Raw genomic sequence first — 14,908 nt, forward strand, 5'->3', positions numbered from 1 at the left:
AAAAAAATACTACAGACAAAACAAACTGCCGTTGATTAAGAAAGGTAGAAATCTAAAGTTCTCCATCTACTATGTAATGGATTTCATTTTACTCCCCTATTTAAAAAATGAACATTTTGATCCTAGGTTACGAAATTGAATAAAAGGATGAATTATTTGAATTTTTTCGTTAAATTATTACATGAAATATAGTGTTACGTGAATTAATGATTTGTAACGGATAGAGATCACTTTGCCCATTTTTTCTAAGCAGGGGACTAAAATGGTAATTCCATGTATAATATAGGTACTTTTATGGTACTTTAACCCCAAAGTAAAATTACATATAAAACGACAGTCTTCCGGATCTGTTTAGAATTTTTCGATCGAGAAAAAAAGATGGGGAATACGTCTTGCATATTCTGTGCATGCGTCGAACAGGCGAATATCGGCGTGGTGGAGCGTTTTGGCCGTTTCGAGAAGTTGGCGGAGCCTGGCCTCCACATATTTAACCCTTGCGCCGGTCAGTATCTTGCCGGCATCCTTTCCACCAGAATCTTCTCCCTCGATGTCCGCATCGAAACCAAAACCAAGGTAAATTAGTTATCCACCAGTTATTCTATTCGACGCTTGATTCCTTTTACGCTATACGAATATGCCTAGCTAGCAGAATTTAATTCGATTGATCATAAATTTGTGTTTGATCAGATTAATGTTTTTTGACGAGATATGTCACAATATCGTTGACGGATTTACTTCCTGTAGCCTGTAGCCTGTAGGAGGATGGTGGTATAACAATAGGTAGTTAATGTGATTCGAGCTCCAAATCTTTTGAACCTGGCGTTTTAAGAGTGTTTATATTAACCGGTTGAGTTAAGCCCTGGCTTCGACTTTTATAGGAACATATTTGAGCTCGAAATCATCTTTTTAAGAGTGAATTTACATAATTTAACATTTATAACGAACCTTTTTATTTGAAGCGTATGAATCGTGAATAGTTTGGAAAAATAGTTAAATCTATTATATTTACACACAAACACACACACATACTAAAGGGAATTTGAAAAGTTTTGGGACCGAAGCTTCCTTTGATTCCTAACGGGTTCATCCCTTCATCCCTGAGTTTTGTTGCTTTATCAGAAGAATCAATGAGCACGACGATGAAAATGTTACATTTTGTAGGACAATGTCTTTGTGCAATTGCTTTGCTCGATTCAATACAGAGTGCTTAAGACACATGCTGATGATGCATTTTATGAACTGCAAAATCCTGAGGAACAGATTCGGGCTTATGTGTTTGATGGTAATTTTCTTTGCTCTTCCTATTGCTTATCAGCCTATTCTTATATTGTGCTATTCATCCATAAGTTATCCTCCCCACCTCTCCTCCTCCCTTTGGTTTTATTTATGACATTTCATTTCTTGGGGTAGTGGTTCGAGCTCTAGTTCCTAGAATGAATTTGGATGATCTCTTTGAACAAAAGGGTGAGGTTGCTAAAGCTGTTCTCGAGGAACTTGGGAAGGTAATATGGTGCATCCTTTTTTTCCCATTCACCCTCGTTTAGCTAATTATTTAAGAATTGTTAAATTATGTGCATAAGACATATGTATAAGACATTTTTTGATTTAGAAACAGCTGAATTGGGGAGAAAAGAGCCAGTAATATGTGAGTGGTTGACTTGTTTCCTTCGATTTGAATTATGTCGAAAAATATATAGTGGTCTTTTCTTTTGGCTTGCTATTTCCCAGAATATGAATTCCCGAGGAAGGGGAACATGAATTTTGTCTTGTAAAACATGAGATTTGGATGCTACATGATAAAAAATTGCGACTACTTTCTATCTAATTGCACCAGAGCAATTATGTTTCCACCTGAACCTTTAAACCGTCTATGTGCTTGCTGTTCAAGGCTTTTCATGCATTTATAGATTCTGAAACCATGTAACAGGTGATGGGAGATTATGGATATAGCATTGAGCACATACTGATGGTTGACATTATACCTGATCCTACTGTGCGCACAGCAATGAATGAGATAAATGCAGGTGAAGTATACAATTTTGGTTCTTTTGTTTCCTTTTATTTTAGATACAAGCATATACATTTTTTGTTAAACATTGCAAATTACTTCCTAGACTCCAGTTTCTGTGAGAAGCATTTAAATGATGTAAACTAGAACATGTTGCCAAGTAAATCGACGACCATGACCCATTCATCTGAAGCTGAAAAAAGACTAAACTTCGCGGTGGTTTTGTCATTACAGCTCAAAGACTTCAGCTTGCAAGTGTGTACAAAGGTGAAGCCGAGAAAGTGCTCCAAGTTAAAAGAGCGGAAGCCGAAGCCGAATCCAAGTACTTAAGTGGAGTTGGTGTGGCCAAGCAGCGTCAGGCAATCACAGATGGGTTGAGGGAGAACATATTAGACTTCTCTCACAAGGTGCAAGGCACCTCGGCCAAGGAAGTGATGGATCTTATCATGATCACACAGTACTTTGACACAATCAAGGACCTTGGCAACTCCTCAAAGAACACTACCGTGTTTATTCCCCACGGACCTGGTCATGTTAGGGATATCGGTGAGCAGATTCGGAGTGGGCTGATGGAGGCATCGAGTGCTCAACTAAATGTCGAATGAATATCAAGTAAATACAAACGAATCTTTGTGTTTAGATTTGTTATACAATGCTTCTACTTTGGTCAGTGAGGCAATAAGTGGAAGATTATTTGCTTTTGATGGACCTATGGCTCAGTAACTCTTCTGGCCATTGACAGACGGTTGCAGATGAAGTTTTGGGTCAATAGCTAGATTGGTTTTTGGAACTAAAATTAATATATGTATATATTAAACATTTCTTAAAATTAATATATGTGAATTTATACAGGGAGAACAGAGAAAACAAGATAAAGATAGAAAAAAAATAATCACCGTTCGATCAATACAGGGTGACATCGTCGTTGGAATCAAGATGTTCTTTACTTAAAACGTAGAAAATGAGTTCTAATCACCAACTAAATATTATGAAAAAGCGAAGGCATTTCTGTTGGGTCGTCAAAATTTGACTCGAAAAAATTTTATGTTCAAATCGAGTTATAAAATATAACTCGAATAACTCGAAATTTTTAATAATTAGTAGATGGATTTTTAAATTTGAGTCGAGTATCTCAATTTTATATGATTTATGTATCACATATAAAAGAAATATATATGTATTATATTTTATTTATCAAAAACCACACACTAATATATATATATATATATGTATGTATGAATGTAATGTATTGTATATGATCAAAAAAAATTATTTAAATTGAAATAAAATAATATTATAAATATTTATAATTAAATTTAAACAAAAATTTAAAAATTCAATTCGACTCGACTTAAAAAATTTTCAAGTTAACTTCAAGTTGTAAAATAAAATTCATCAACTTGAATAACTTAAAAATCACCGGGTGACATGCATTTTACTTTTAATTGCCAAGTTAAAATTACAAAAAAAAATACAGTAAAAAGTCGGCAACAGCAATATACGGAAGTACAATCTAAGATTTTTAAAGATTTCAACCATTGTGGTTTGATAAGACGATATATTAGATCACATAAATAATGTTAAAAGTTTGTATTTTAATATTATAAATAAAGTAAATTAAATTGACAAAATGATATCTATAATATTGAATCTTAATTAAACGATTAATAAATTCAATAGGAATAATTAATACAAAAAATCAACACCACAAAGTTAGAGTGAAATAGCTTTTATCAATAGGGTCGTTCAAATAATAAACAATTTAATATCGGTTAAGTAAGATTTCGAGTTCGATTTTTTGTGTATGCAAAAAATTCATGCTGAAATAAACATCCACTAAAATTAAGTGTGCACGGCATAAGTCGATAATAATTAGTCGAGACGAAGTTTGAAATCGGAATGAAAAAAAAAGTTAAGAGAGCTTTGGGCCATGAAACGTGGATCAATGAGAAAAACGGTATCCTTTTGGAATTTTAAAAATAAAAGTATAAATAGGGTTTAGACGTTTTGGAGGGTACAAAAGAAATTGTAATTATGAAATTAGGAGATTATAGATTATTTCGTTTGTAATGAGTATATGAATCATCATTGGTAGTAGGTAAATGTAGTTGGGAGATTGGTGGGCTTTGGACTAAATATTAATTTTCTTATAATTTAGTGCTATTTAAAATTTGAAATTAATAGACTCGAATCAATTTATCTGGTTAAATGAATGATTTTTATTTTTAGAAGTCTCAACTTCGAACACTATTGACTGCAACAAGGGTGATTGAATTTATCATCAGAAAAATATATTCAATAAAAATAAGGATTTAATTGAAAGAAAAGAATATATAGAGGGGTGTCGTAACCGGTTTTCGTTCGGGCACGAAATATTACTTGGCGGGAAAATTGATGTGGATAAATAATTTTGAAAATAATTTGTGAGTCGCCATCGGCCTTTTGGGTCAGGTAGGTCGAATACCTAAAAAATATCTTTTGAAAGAGTTTTTAAGAAAACATCAATTAAAAGATAAACTGATCTGCGTTTTAACCAAAAATTCGTTCTTTTTAATAATAAAAAGGGATTCGTGGTCGGTTACGTTTAGGGAAGGATTAGCACCCCTACAACGCCCAAAATTGGTACTTTTTAATTATAAATTGTCTCTATTATTAAAAATTTAAAAATACAAAAATATATTTAATTTATAATTCTATTATTTCAAAATTATATAAAAAAATTTATTTATTTAAAAATATCTGAAAAGAACTTCTAGGTGCCTTAAGACAGCTCTTTTCTTTGATATTGATAAATATTAATTTAAATAATATTGTTTACTTTTTAATTTTAAAATATCAGAATAGGACATCCAGTTGTATTAAGACTATCCTTTTCTTCGATATTAAAATAAATATTTAAAAATTACTATTTATTATATGTATATTTATGAATATATAAAAATATTTAACAATAAAAAATAAAAATATCACTAAAACAATATATTTTAAGCAGTAAAATGAAAACATATAAAATAAATAACTAAATTATAATAAAAATAAAACTAAATCTAATTCCTAATTAATTGAAATTATAGGGATTAAATATTTTATTTTCTAATTTAATAATTTAGTGACCAAAATAAAATTATTTAAAATTTGAATTTTATAATAAAATAAATTAAAAATATGAACTAGGGATTAAAAAATTATTTATTAAAATTAAGGGATTAAATCTGTCATTTATCCTAAATATATTATTTTAATAAAAAGGACTAAAATGAATAAAATTAAAATTTAAAGACTGAATTAAAATTATTATAAATTCAGTTTAGTGACCAAAATGTAAAATTTACAAATACGAAGGACTGCGGACGGGGTTTAACTATTTCATAATTACGCGCATAGTCCTTCCCGAAACGACGTCGTTCGGGAAGGACTATAAGAGTCCAAACCGGCTGGCCCGAAGGGCCAACCATTTCATTTCTTTTTTTTTTAATAAGCAGAGAGAGAGAGAGAATTCTCTCTGGCCTCTCTCTAGATTCCCTCCCCGGAGGGAATCCGGCAGCCGTCTGCCGCCGCGAGTGTCCCCGCCGGCCACCGTATCCGGTGGCCGAAAAATTTATTTTTATCCTATTGGATAGATCGGACCGTCCTAAGGACGGTTCCGATGTTCTTTTTCCTTAAATGGCTCCCAATCGGAGCAGATCTATAAATATACCTTCGGTATTTTCGGTTCTCCGGCGATGTTCAGTGTTTCCGGCGACGGTCAAGGCTTCCTTGGTAAGCTTCTCTCTTCTCTTTTTCCTTCTGTTTTTTTGTTTTTGCTCTGTTGGGATCGTTGGTAGTTTTATATCTCTCTCTATTTTCCTTCTTTTTTTTTCTTTTTGGTTCTGTCTCTGTCCCTGGCTTCTGTCTCCCTTTTTTTCGCAGATGGGTGGTGGCTTTTATAGCCACCACCGGTGTTCGTCTCAGACCGGTCCGAAGAGGGGGCCTCGGTGAGTCACCGGACTACCAGTGGTGACTCACCGAGTAGCCATGGCGTGGACGGCTGGTAATCTGTCTTCTGGAGTCTTCGGTTGGGACGTGGCAGCGGCGGAGGTGGCGAGATAGCAACGGCGGCCGCGTGTCCCTAGGGTATCAGACCCTAGGGTTTCCATCTGGGACAATCTGGTCCGTTGGATCTTGCCAGATCCAACGGCTGTGAGCTGAGGCGGCTGGGTAAATTAGGGTTAGGAAACCCTAACTGGAAACCCAAATATTTAGGGTTTCTGGTTGGTTTTGGACCGGTTCTGGTTGGTTTGTGACTGGGCCGGTCCAGTTGTAATTGGGCCTGTAATTATTATTTTTTATATATGTTTAATATATATTTAATAATAATAATAATGATAATGATAATAATAATAATAATAATAATAATAATAATAGTAATAATAATAATAATAATAATAATAATAATAGTAATAATAATAATAATAATAATAATATTAATAATAATAATATGGATAAAAAAATTAGTATCTTCAGCTGCCCCTCTTTGCTCATTCTTGTGTTAACAAGAATAGGGCAAAGATGAAAAGATAATAAATTTTTTTATCCATTTGACTTTACTTTGATCATAATGGAGATAGTGAATAAATTCTTCTCTCTCTCCAAATAAGTTCTTCTTATTATGAACTTTCTGCTGGGGATGATGATGACCTCCTTTCTGTGATAGAGTCATTCAAAAGGTTGAATAAGCTCTTGATGAGTTCTTCTCATTATGAACTTTCTTCTTTCTTCTTCAGATGAGTTCTTCTCATTATGAACTTCTCTGGAAAAGATAATCCATCAATTGATGAATTCAGGTAAAAGGTTGAACAAATTCTTCTCATTATGAACTTCTTCTTCCTTCTTCAGATGAGTTCTTCTCATTATGAACTTTCTCTGGAAAAAATAATCCATCCAGTGATGAATTCAGATTAAAGGTTGAACAAATTCTTCTTATTATGAACTTCTTCTTCCTTCTTCAGATGAGTTCTTCTCATTATGAACCTTCTCTGGAAAAAATAATCCATCAAGTGATGAATTCAAACAAAAGGTTGAACAAATTCTTCTCATTATGAACTTCTTCTTCCTTCTTCAGATGAGTTCTTCTCATTATGAACTTTTCTGGAAAAGATAATCCATCAATTGATAGATTTGAATCTTTGCTAAAATCTTTGAAATTCCTGTTAGAAATTTAACAAGAATAAAAATGAATGAAAATGCATCTATTTTTGCAAATGCCTAAATATGATGCATGAATATTAAGTTGTTTGATTTCAGACTGGTGAATTGAGTATTTCTTCAATTGTAAAAAACCCAATATATCTGTCTTCTTCGAATCAAAGAATCTATCATCTTTGACAAATATAGATGTAGATATAATGTCACAGAACCTCTTGAGAATAAAACTCAATAGTATAAACTCTTGAAAAGCTTGCATTCAGGCAACATGTTGATTCTGATAACAACTCATCTGAATATGAAGTGACCTTTCAAGATGATTTCACAGATATCGATAGTTCTTTTAATACCGAGAAATCTTTGAATTCTGATTCTGATGAGGAGAATAAACTGTTATACTTGACAAAAATGGGATTCTCAAAGGCTGAAACTTCAATAGCCATGTAGAGATGTGTGGTCCAAATTCATCAATTGCAGAATTTTATATGTGCTGCTTAAATGACTAAGGCTGCTGATGTACTTCTTCTAGTAAAAGATAGGAAGTCATTATGCAATGATCCCAATTATAAGCAAAGGCAAAAACTTGGGCTATGATTTTTGAAAAGGAAGAAGCAGAAGAAGCTTGAAAATAAGCTTCTTAATGAAGATGATCATGCAGTTCATCTTTTAATTCCAACGATCGGTTTTGGGGTTCCTACTGAATCAGATCAGATAACTCAAAGAACACTTCCAGAAGATGCTATCGGCAAATTCATCTTCTAAATTCAATGATTGGTTCTGTCAAACCAAATCAGATAACTCAAAGAACACCTCCAGAAGATGCTATTGAGCAAATTCATCTTCCAAATTCAATGATTGGTTCTGCCAAACCAGATCAGATAACTCAAAGAACACTTCCAGAAGATGCTATTGAGCAAATTCATCTTCCAAATTCAATGATTGGACTAAGATATCACAACACTTATTTGATGTAGAGCCAGAATTTGTAGATTCGAAGTATTTCCATGCTACTACACTGAAAAGGGCTATATTCATAATTTTGCCAATTAAGAATAGATTTTTCTTTTATTCTGCTTCCTCCATGTGCTGATACTTTTCCATTGACAAAGAAATGATGGCTTTCATGGGATCCAAGAACAAAGTTGAACTGTTTATAAACATGTACATGAAGTGCCAAATTGACAGAAAGGATCTTGTAAGGTTCTTGAAGGTATGACAATGAGCCATCTTCGATTGTCCAGAAGTATGTTCTTGATGAGTGCTGAAAATGGAATCTAGTATGGGTTGGAAGGAATAAAGTTGCTTCACTTGAACCTGATGAAGTAGAAATGCTTCTAGGTTTCTCTAAAAACTATACACAAGGATCTGTATAAAGATATGTTTCCCAGTGGTATCAATGACTTGTTTCTTTTTGCTGGAATCAGTACTGCAAAGATCATTTTCTACTGTTTTAGTATATCTTTGAAAACAGATATGCAAGAACTGAATGGTGATCGGTTGGAGCAATTGATGAGTAGATTTGGCGGATTCGACCTTGTTGTCGGTAGCACCACTTGTAACAATCTTGATGTTCATGGCTTTAAGCTAGTGATGATTTGCCTACTTTGTATTCCATGTATTTAAAAGTATTAACATAAAGTGATATTCAGAAATCTTTAAATTATTTCAAAATTATGTTAATTCAATAGAAAAGAATAAATTGAATTTCCAAAAATAAATTGAATCTCAAATAAATTGAACTTGAAATAGATATAATTGTATTCAAAGTTATGACAAACATAAGAATAAAAATTCAAATGTCTCAACAAATTATAAGCATAAGTATTTCTAAATTAATCAAGTTGACACAATTTAGAGTAATGATGGAAGCTTTTGTCTGGAAGATCTCAAACGTTGTCGAAATGCTTGTAGATGTGAAGTTTCTCCCAAACTGTCAAAATCTTAAGAGGGTTCAATTGCCAGATGCCTAATATCAACTTGCATTTGAGCCGCCTTTTCAGGTTTTCAACTCAAATCCTTCCTTTGGTTACAAGATGCCCTTTGCGGGTTTTCACCTTGACCCCCCTTTTTCTTTTTTTCTTTTCTTTTCTATCTTTTTTTTTCTTTTTTCTTCTCTTCAAGCATAATATTTCTTGACAGAATCCGAGTTTATTGGATTTTTCAGAATTTTTCCATCCATTTCTGCCAAGATCAACGCTCCTCCGGAAAAGGCCTTTTTCACAACGTATGGCCCTTCCCAATTAGGCATCCATTTCCCACGGAAATCTTTATGTATAGGCAAGATCTTTTTTAGTACTAGATCACCCTCTTGGAATTCTCTTGGATGTACTTTCTTATCATGAGACTTCATCATCCGTTTTTGATACATCTGTCCATGGCAAATAGCTTTCAATCTTTTCTCTTCAATAAGGTTCAATTGATCAAATCTAGCTTGGATCCATTCAGATTCATCCAATTTTATTTCTCTCAATATTCGGAGCGATGGAATCTCAACTTCAATTGGTAAGACTGCTTCCATCCCGTAGACTAAAGAAAAAGGCGTTGCCCCAGTAGATGTTCGAACAGTAGTTCGGTATGCATATAGAGCAAAAGGTAACTTCTCGTGCCAATCTTTGTAAGTTTCAGTAGTCTTTGTAATGATTCTCTTGATGTTCTTATTTGCTGCTTCAACTGCCCCATTCATCTTTGGACGATATGCCACTGAATTTGCATGTTTGATTTTAAACTGTGCACAAAGTTCGGTCATCATTTTGTTGTTCAGGTTCAGAGCATTATCTGTAATGATCCTTTCTGGTAAGCCATACCGGCAAACTATCTCCTTCTTTATGAATTTGCAGACTGTGGACCTCTTAATATTAGTGTATGAAGCAGCTTCAACCCATTTGGTAAAATAATCAATTGCCACAAGGATGAAACAATGTCCATTCGATGCCTTTGGTGTGATTGCTCCAATGACATCTATTCCCCACATAGAAAATGGCCAGGGTGCTGTCATTACATGTAAAGGAGATGGGGGTACATGAATCTTGTCTGCATATATTTGGCATTTATGACATTTCCTTGCATAATCAATGCAATCTGTGTACATGGTAGCCCAATAGTATCCATATCTCATTATTTTTCTGGCCATGGAAAGACCATTTGCATGTGTTCCACATATTCCACTGTGTACTTCTTCAATGATGCTTCGAGCTTCGCTAGTATTTAAACATCTCAATAGCATTTGATCACTGCTTCTTCTATATATAATCTCTCCATCAAGAAAATATCCAGCAGCCATTCTTCTCAAGGTTCTTTTATCAATTTCTGATGCATTTGGTGGATAACTTTGATTTTTGATATATTGCAAAATATCATGATACCACGGTTTACCATCTACATCTTCTTCCACACTATAACAATGTGCAGGAATTTCATATACTTGCATTTTGATTGGCATCATATCAACTTTCTTAGTTGCCTGAAACATTGCAGCTAATGTAGCCAAAGCATCTGCCATTTGATTTTCTTCTCGAGGGAGATAATTGAAGGTAACTTTCTCAAATTCCTTCACTAATTCAAGGGTAAAATTTCTATATTCCAACAATTTGGGATCTTTTGTTTCCCATTCTCCTCGCAATTGATACACCACTAACGATGAATCTCCATATATTTTGAGACATTTGATTTTTCTTTCTATAGCTGCTTTCAACCCCATGACACAAGCTTCATATTCCGCCATGTTATTGGTGCAAAAGAACTCCAGTCTGCTTGTAAAGGGATAATAAATATTTTCTGGAGAAATTAACACTGCCCCAATTCCTCGTCCCAAAGCATTAGATGCTCCGTCAAAATAAAGCTTCCAAGTTGCAAATGCATCATTTGTTTTGACTTCTTCATTCATGGATATGCATAACAGATCTTCATCGGGAAAATTGAAGTTCAAAGACTGATAATCATTTGATACACGACTGGCCAAAAAATCAGCTATGACACTTCCTTTTATCGCTTTTTGGTTGACATAGATAATATCAAACTCAGATAATAACATCTGCCATCTAGCCATTCTGCCTGTCAAAGCTGGTGATTCCATTAAGAACTTTAAAGGATCAAGTTTTGATATCAACCAAGTAGTATGGTATAACATATATTGTCTGAGTCTTCGAGTAGTCCACACCAAAGCACAACATAATTTTTGTATTGGTGGATATCGAACTTCACAATCAGTAAATTTTTTGCTCAGATAATAAATAGCTTTTTCTTTTCTTCCAGATTCATCATGCTGTCCTAGTACACATCCCATCGAATTTTCGAAGACCGTTAAGTAGAGAATTAATGGTCTATCAGGCATTGGTGATACTAAAATGGGGGCATTGGATAAATATTTCTTAATAATATCCAAAGTTTCTTGACATTCTTCATTCCAGACTTCAGGATTGTTCTTTCGAAGTAATTTGAACACTGGATCACATTTGTCAGTCAATTGAGAAATGAACCGAGATATATAATTTAATCTCCCCAAAAAGCCTCGAACTTCTTTTTTTGTGTTGGGTGGTGGAAGATCTTGAATTGCTTTTACTTTGTCTGGATCAATCTCAATTCCTTTTTTGCTGACTACAAATCCCAAAAGTTTCCCAGAAGTTACCCCAAAAGTGCATTTAGCAGGGTTAAGCTTTAATTGATACTTCCTCAATCTCTGGAAAAGCTTCCTCAGATTTTGAATATGTTCTTCTTCCGTTCTGGATTTGGCAATCATGTCATCTACATATACTTCAATCTCTTTGTGCATCATGTCATGAAACAAAGTTACCATGGCTCTTTGATATGTTGCCCCTGCATTTTTCAATCCAAATGGCATCACTTTATAACAGAATGTGCCCCACATGGTTATAAATGTTGTTTTCTCCATGTCTTCAGGATTCATTTTTATCTGATTATATCCTGAAAAGCCATCCATAAATGAAAACCATGCATGCCCTGCAGTATTATCCACCAATGTGTCTATGTGGGGTAATGGAAAACTATCTTTCGGACTAGCTTTGTTGAGATCTCTGTAATCCACGCACATTCGAACTTTTCCATTTTTCTTAGGTACGGGAACAATGTTGGCTACCCATTCTGGGTATTTAGATGCCTGTAGGAAACCTGCATTGATCTGTTTCATCACTTCCTCTTTGATCTGCAACAACATTTCTGGCCTCATTCGTCTGAGCTTTTGTTGGACCGGTTTATATTCTGGATTGATTGGAAGCTTGTGTATCACTATATCTGTGCTTAAACCGGGCATATCTTGATAAGACCATGCAAAGATATCTTTGAACTCTTGAAGGAGATTTATCAATTTTTGTTTTATCTGGATTGTCAGAGTAGTACCAATTTTCACCTCTTTCATTTCTTCATCTGTTCCCAAATTCACAGTCTCAACCTCTTCTTTGTGGGGTAGAATTTGTTTGTCTTCTTTTTCTACCAATCTTAATAGTTCAGTAGGAACATCACATTCCGGTTCATCCTCACACCCATTGATTTCTTCCAGACATATAAGCTGCTCTAAATTTATCTCTTGATTAAATTTAGGAATAAACATGCTATTAACATGGTGACACCTGCATTAATAAGTCGGACATATTTCCGAAAGAATATAGTGAATTTATGAAATAAATAAATGTAAAAATGTAAGAAAATGTAAAAAATGATTGCCATCTAAAAATTTTAAAGAAAATTTCTTATATTTAACATAATTTCTTTTACAAGATAACAAAAAGTTTTCATATTTTTGAGCTAAACATAAAGATTAGTTCTGAATATTACTCTGCATTAATATTAAAAACTATAGGAAGATCTTCAGTGGTCCAATTGGTGAGTGTTTCTCCAGGAAGACATGGTCGAATCCTATCCAAGTACTTGCCAGTCTTGTTGTCATTCATGATCATGTTGATAAATAATCCATTCATAGCTTCTTCAACTATGTCTTGATCTTTCGTCAACTTTTCTTCTTTAAAGGCTTCAGCAAGCTGCTGTTCCACATTAATTGTTCCCCCTGATCTGAATATGGTCTTCAACTGTGGGAAAGACATGTGTTTCCAAAGGATTTCTCCCCCTTTCAATTTTGCCTTTCTGTCTTCACATCTTCTTTTCATCTCTTTGTTCTTTTGCTGAAGATTGGGCTTAAATCCCAGCCCAAAACGGTCTTTTTTCATCTTTATACTGATAGGAACTGAAATCCCTTGAAGATTCTTTCCTAGACCTCTCCCAGCTTTAGCTCCGATGCCTAAAGTTTGTTGTACCGTCATCTTGGTGCAATCAGACAATTTGGGATATGGAATTTTGCTTCCTTCCGCAATAAAGGTTGCATTTACAAATTCAAGAGCTCGAAAAGAGCATTCAAGAGCCTCATCATTGGTGTCGATATATGGAACATCGCTTGTTACAGACGCAATAATTTCTTCTTCAACACTGACGCATATTAGTTGTCCATCAACAACAAATTTCAATTTCTGATGTAATGAAGAAGGAACGGCTCCTGCTGAATGAATCCATGGCCTCCCTAATAGACAATTATATGTGGGGTGGATGTCCATCACCACAAAGTCAATATTGTACACGACTGGGCCAATTAACAACGGTATTTCCATTTTCCCAAGCACTTCTTTTTGAGTACCATCAAATGCTCGTACCACATTCTGATAACTCTTCATGTGTGATTGATCCAGAGGCATTCTTTGAAGTGTGACTAGAGGCATTAAATTGAGAGCGGACCCATTGTCAATCAATACTCCTGGCAACACATGACCATGACAATGTGTCGTGATGTTCAAAGCTTTTACCGACCCCATTCCGCCTTCTGGTATTTCATCATCTGTGAACGTTATGTAATTGTCAGCGGCTATATGTCCCACAATTCTGTCAAGTTTATTGAGGGATATATCTTCGGGGATAAATGTTTGATTGAGGATTTTCATCAAAGCATTCCTATGCGCTTCTGAATTCATCAAAAGATCAAGGATAGAAATTCTCGCCTGTTGTTTGTGTAGTTGTTCAACCACACTATACTCACTATGTTTTAGGAATTTCAAAAATTCTTGAGCTTGTTTTTCTGTCACAGGCTCATTGAATGCTGGAAGGGATTCGTCTTCAAATACCTTCTGAGGTATTGCCACGGCTTTTCCTTTTGATTTCACTTGTTCTGAAGCATTGGATGTTTCGGGAGAGTAACATCTCCCACTTCTCGTAAAGAAACCGACTTCGCTCACTGCTTCGGACGTTGATGTTGTACTCAGACTTTGTATTTTCTCTTCTGTTTTTTCTAGAGAAACAGATCCTCCTACCATTGAAACATTGGTAGTATAATTCCAAGGTACCCTGCGGGTATCTTTGTATGGAAATGGTAGAGGAGTGGTAATAACTACTTTTGGCCTTATTGGTGCAGGAATCACCGTGGATGATTTCACATTAATGATCACAGGATCATTTATTCTTTGATTTGGTTTAAAATCCTCTGATGAGTAAACATCATCTTCTTTTTTCCCGGGTTCTTCTTCAAAGAATTCTATTTCTCTGTTGTTCATCAATTTTTGCACCAAGTTTCTAAACTCAGGACATAGTTGAATTTTATGCCCTTTCTCCTGATGATATTCACAATAATTCTTGCCTTCATTCTGCTTTGGCCTGAATTGTTGTGGAATTATACCGGCTAAAGAAAGCTGTTGGAATATCCAAACAAATGGAGATTTAATTTCA

General features: G+C 34.4%; 1 protein-coding gene across 1 annotated transcript; it reads left to right on the top strand.

Moving 5' to 3' along the window:
* Positions 1-350: 350 nt before the first annotated feature.
* LOC120200923 (protein PPLZ12-like) lies at positions 351-2,746 on the top strand. Its single transcript, XM_039201646.1, has 5 exons — positions 351-573; positions 1,162-1,282; positions 1,411-1,502; positions 1,928-2,024; positions 2,243-2,746. Exons 1-5 carry the CDS (start codon positions 379-381, stop codon positions 2,611-2,613), a joined length of 876 nt encoding a protein of 291 aa, XP_039057577.1. The 5' UTR covers positions 351-378; the 3' UTR covers positions 2,614-2,746.
* Positions 2,747-14,908: the final 12,162 nt, after the last annotated feature.

Source organism: Hibiscus syriacus, unplaced genomic scaffold, assembly GCF_006381635.1.
Source record: "Hibiscus syriacus cultivar Baekdansim isolate YM2019G1 unplaced genomic scaffold, ASM638163v2 tig00006623_pilon, whole genome shotgun sequence".
NCBI classification, from domain to species: domain Eukaryota; kingdom Viridiplantae; phylum Streptophyta; class Magnoliopsida; order Malvales; family Malvaceae; genus Hibiscus; species Hibiscus syriacus.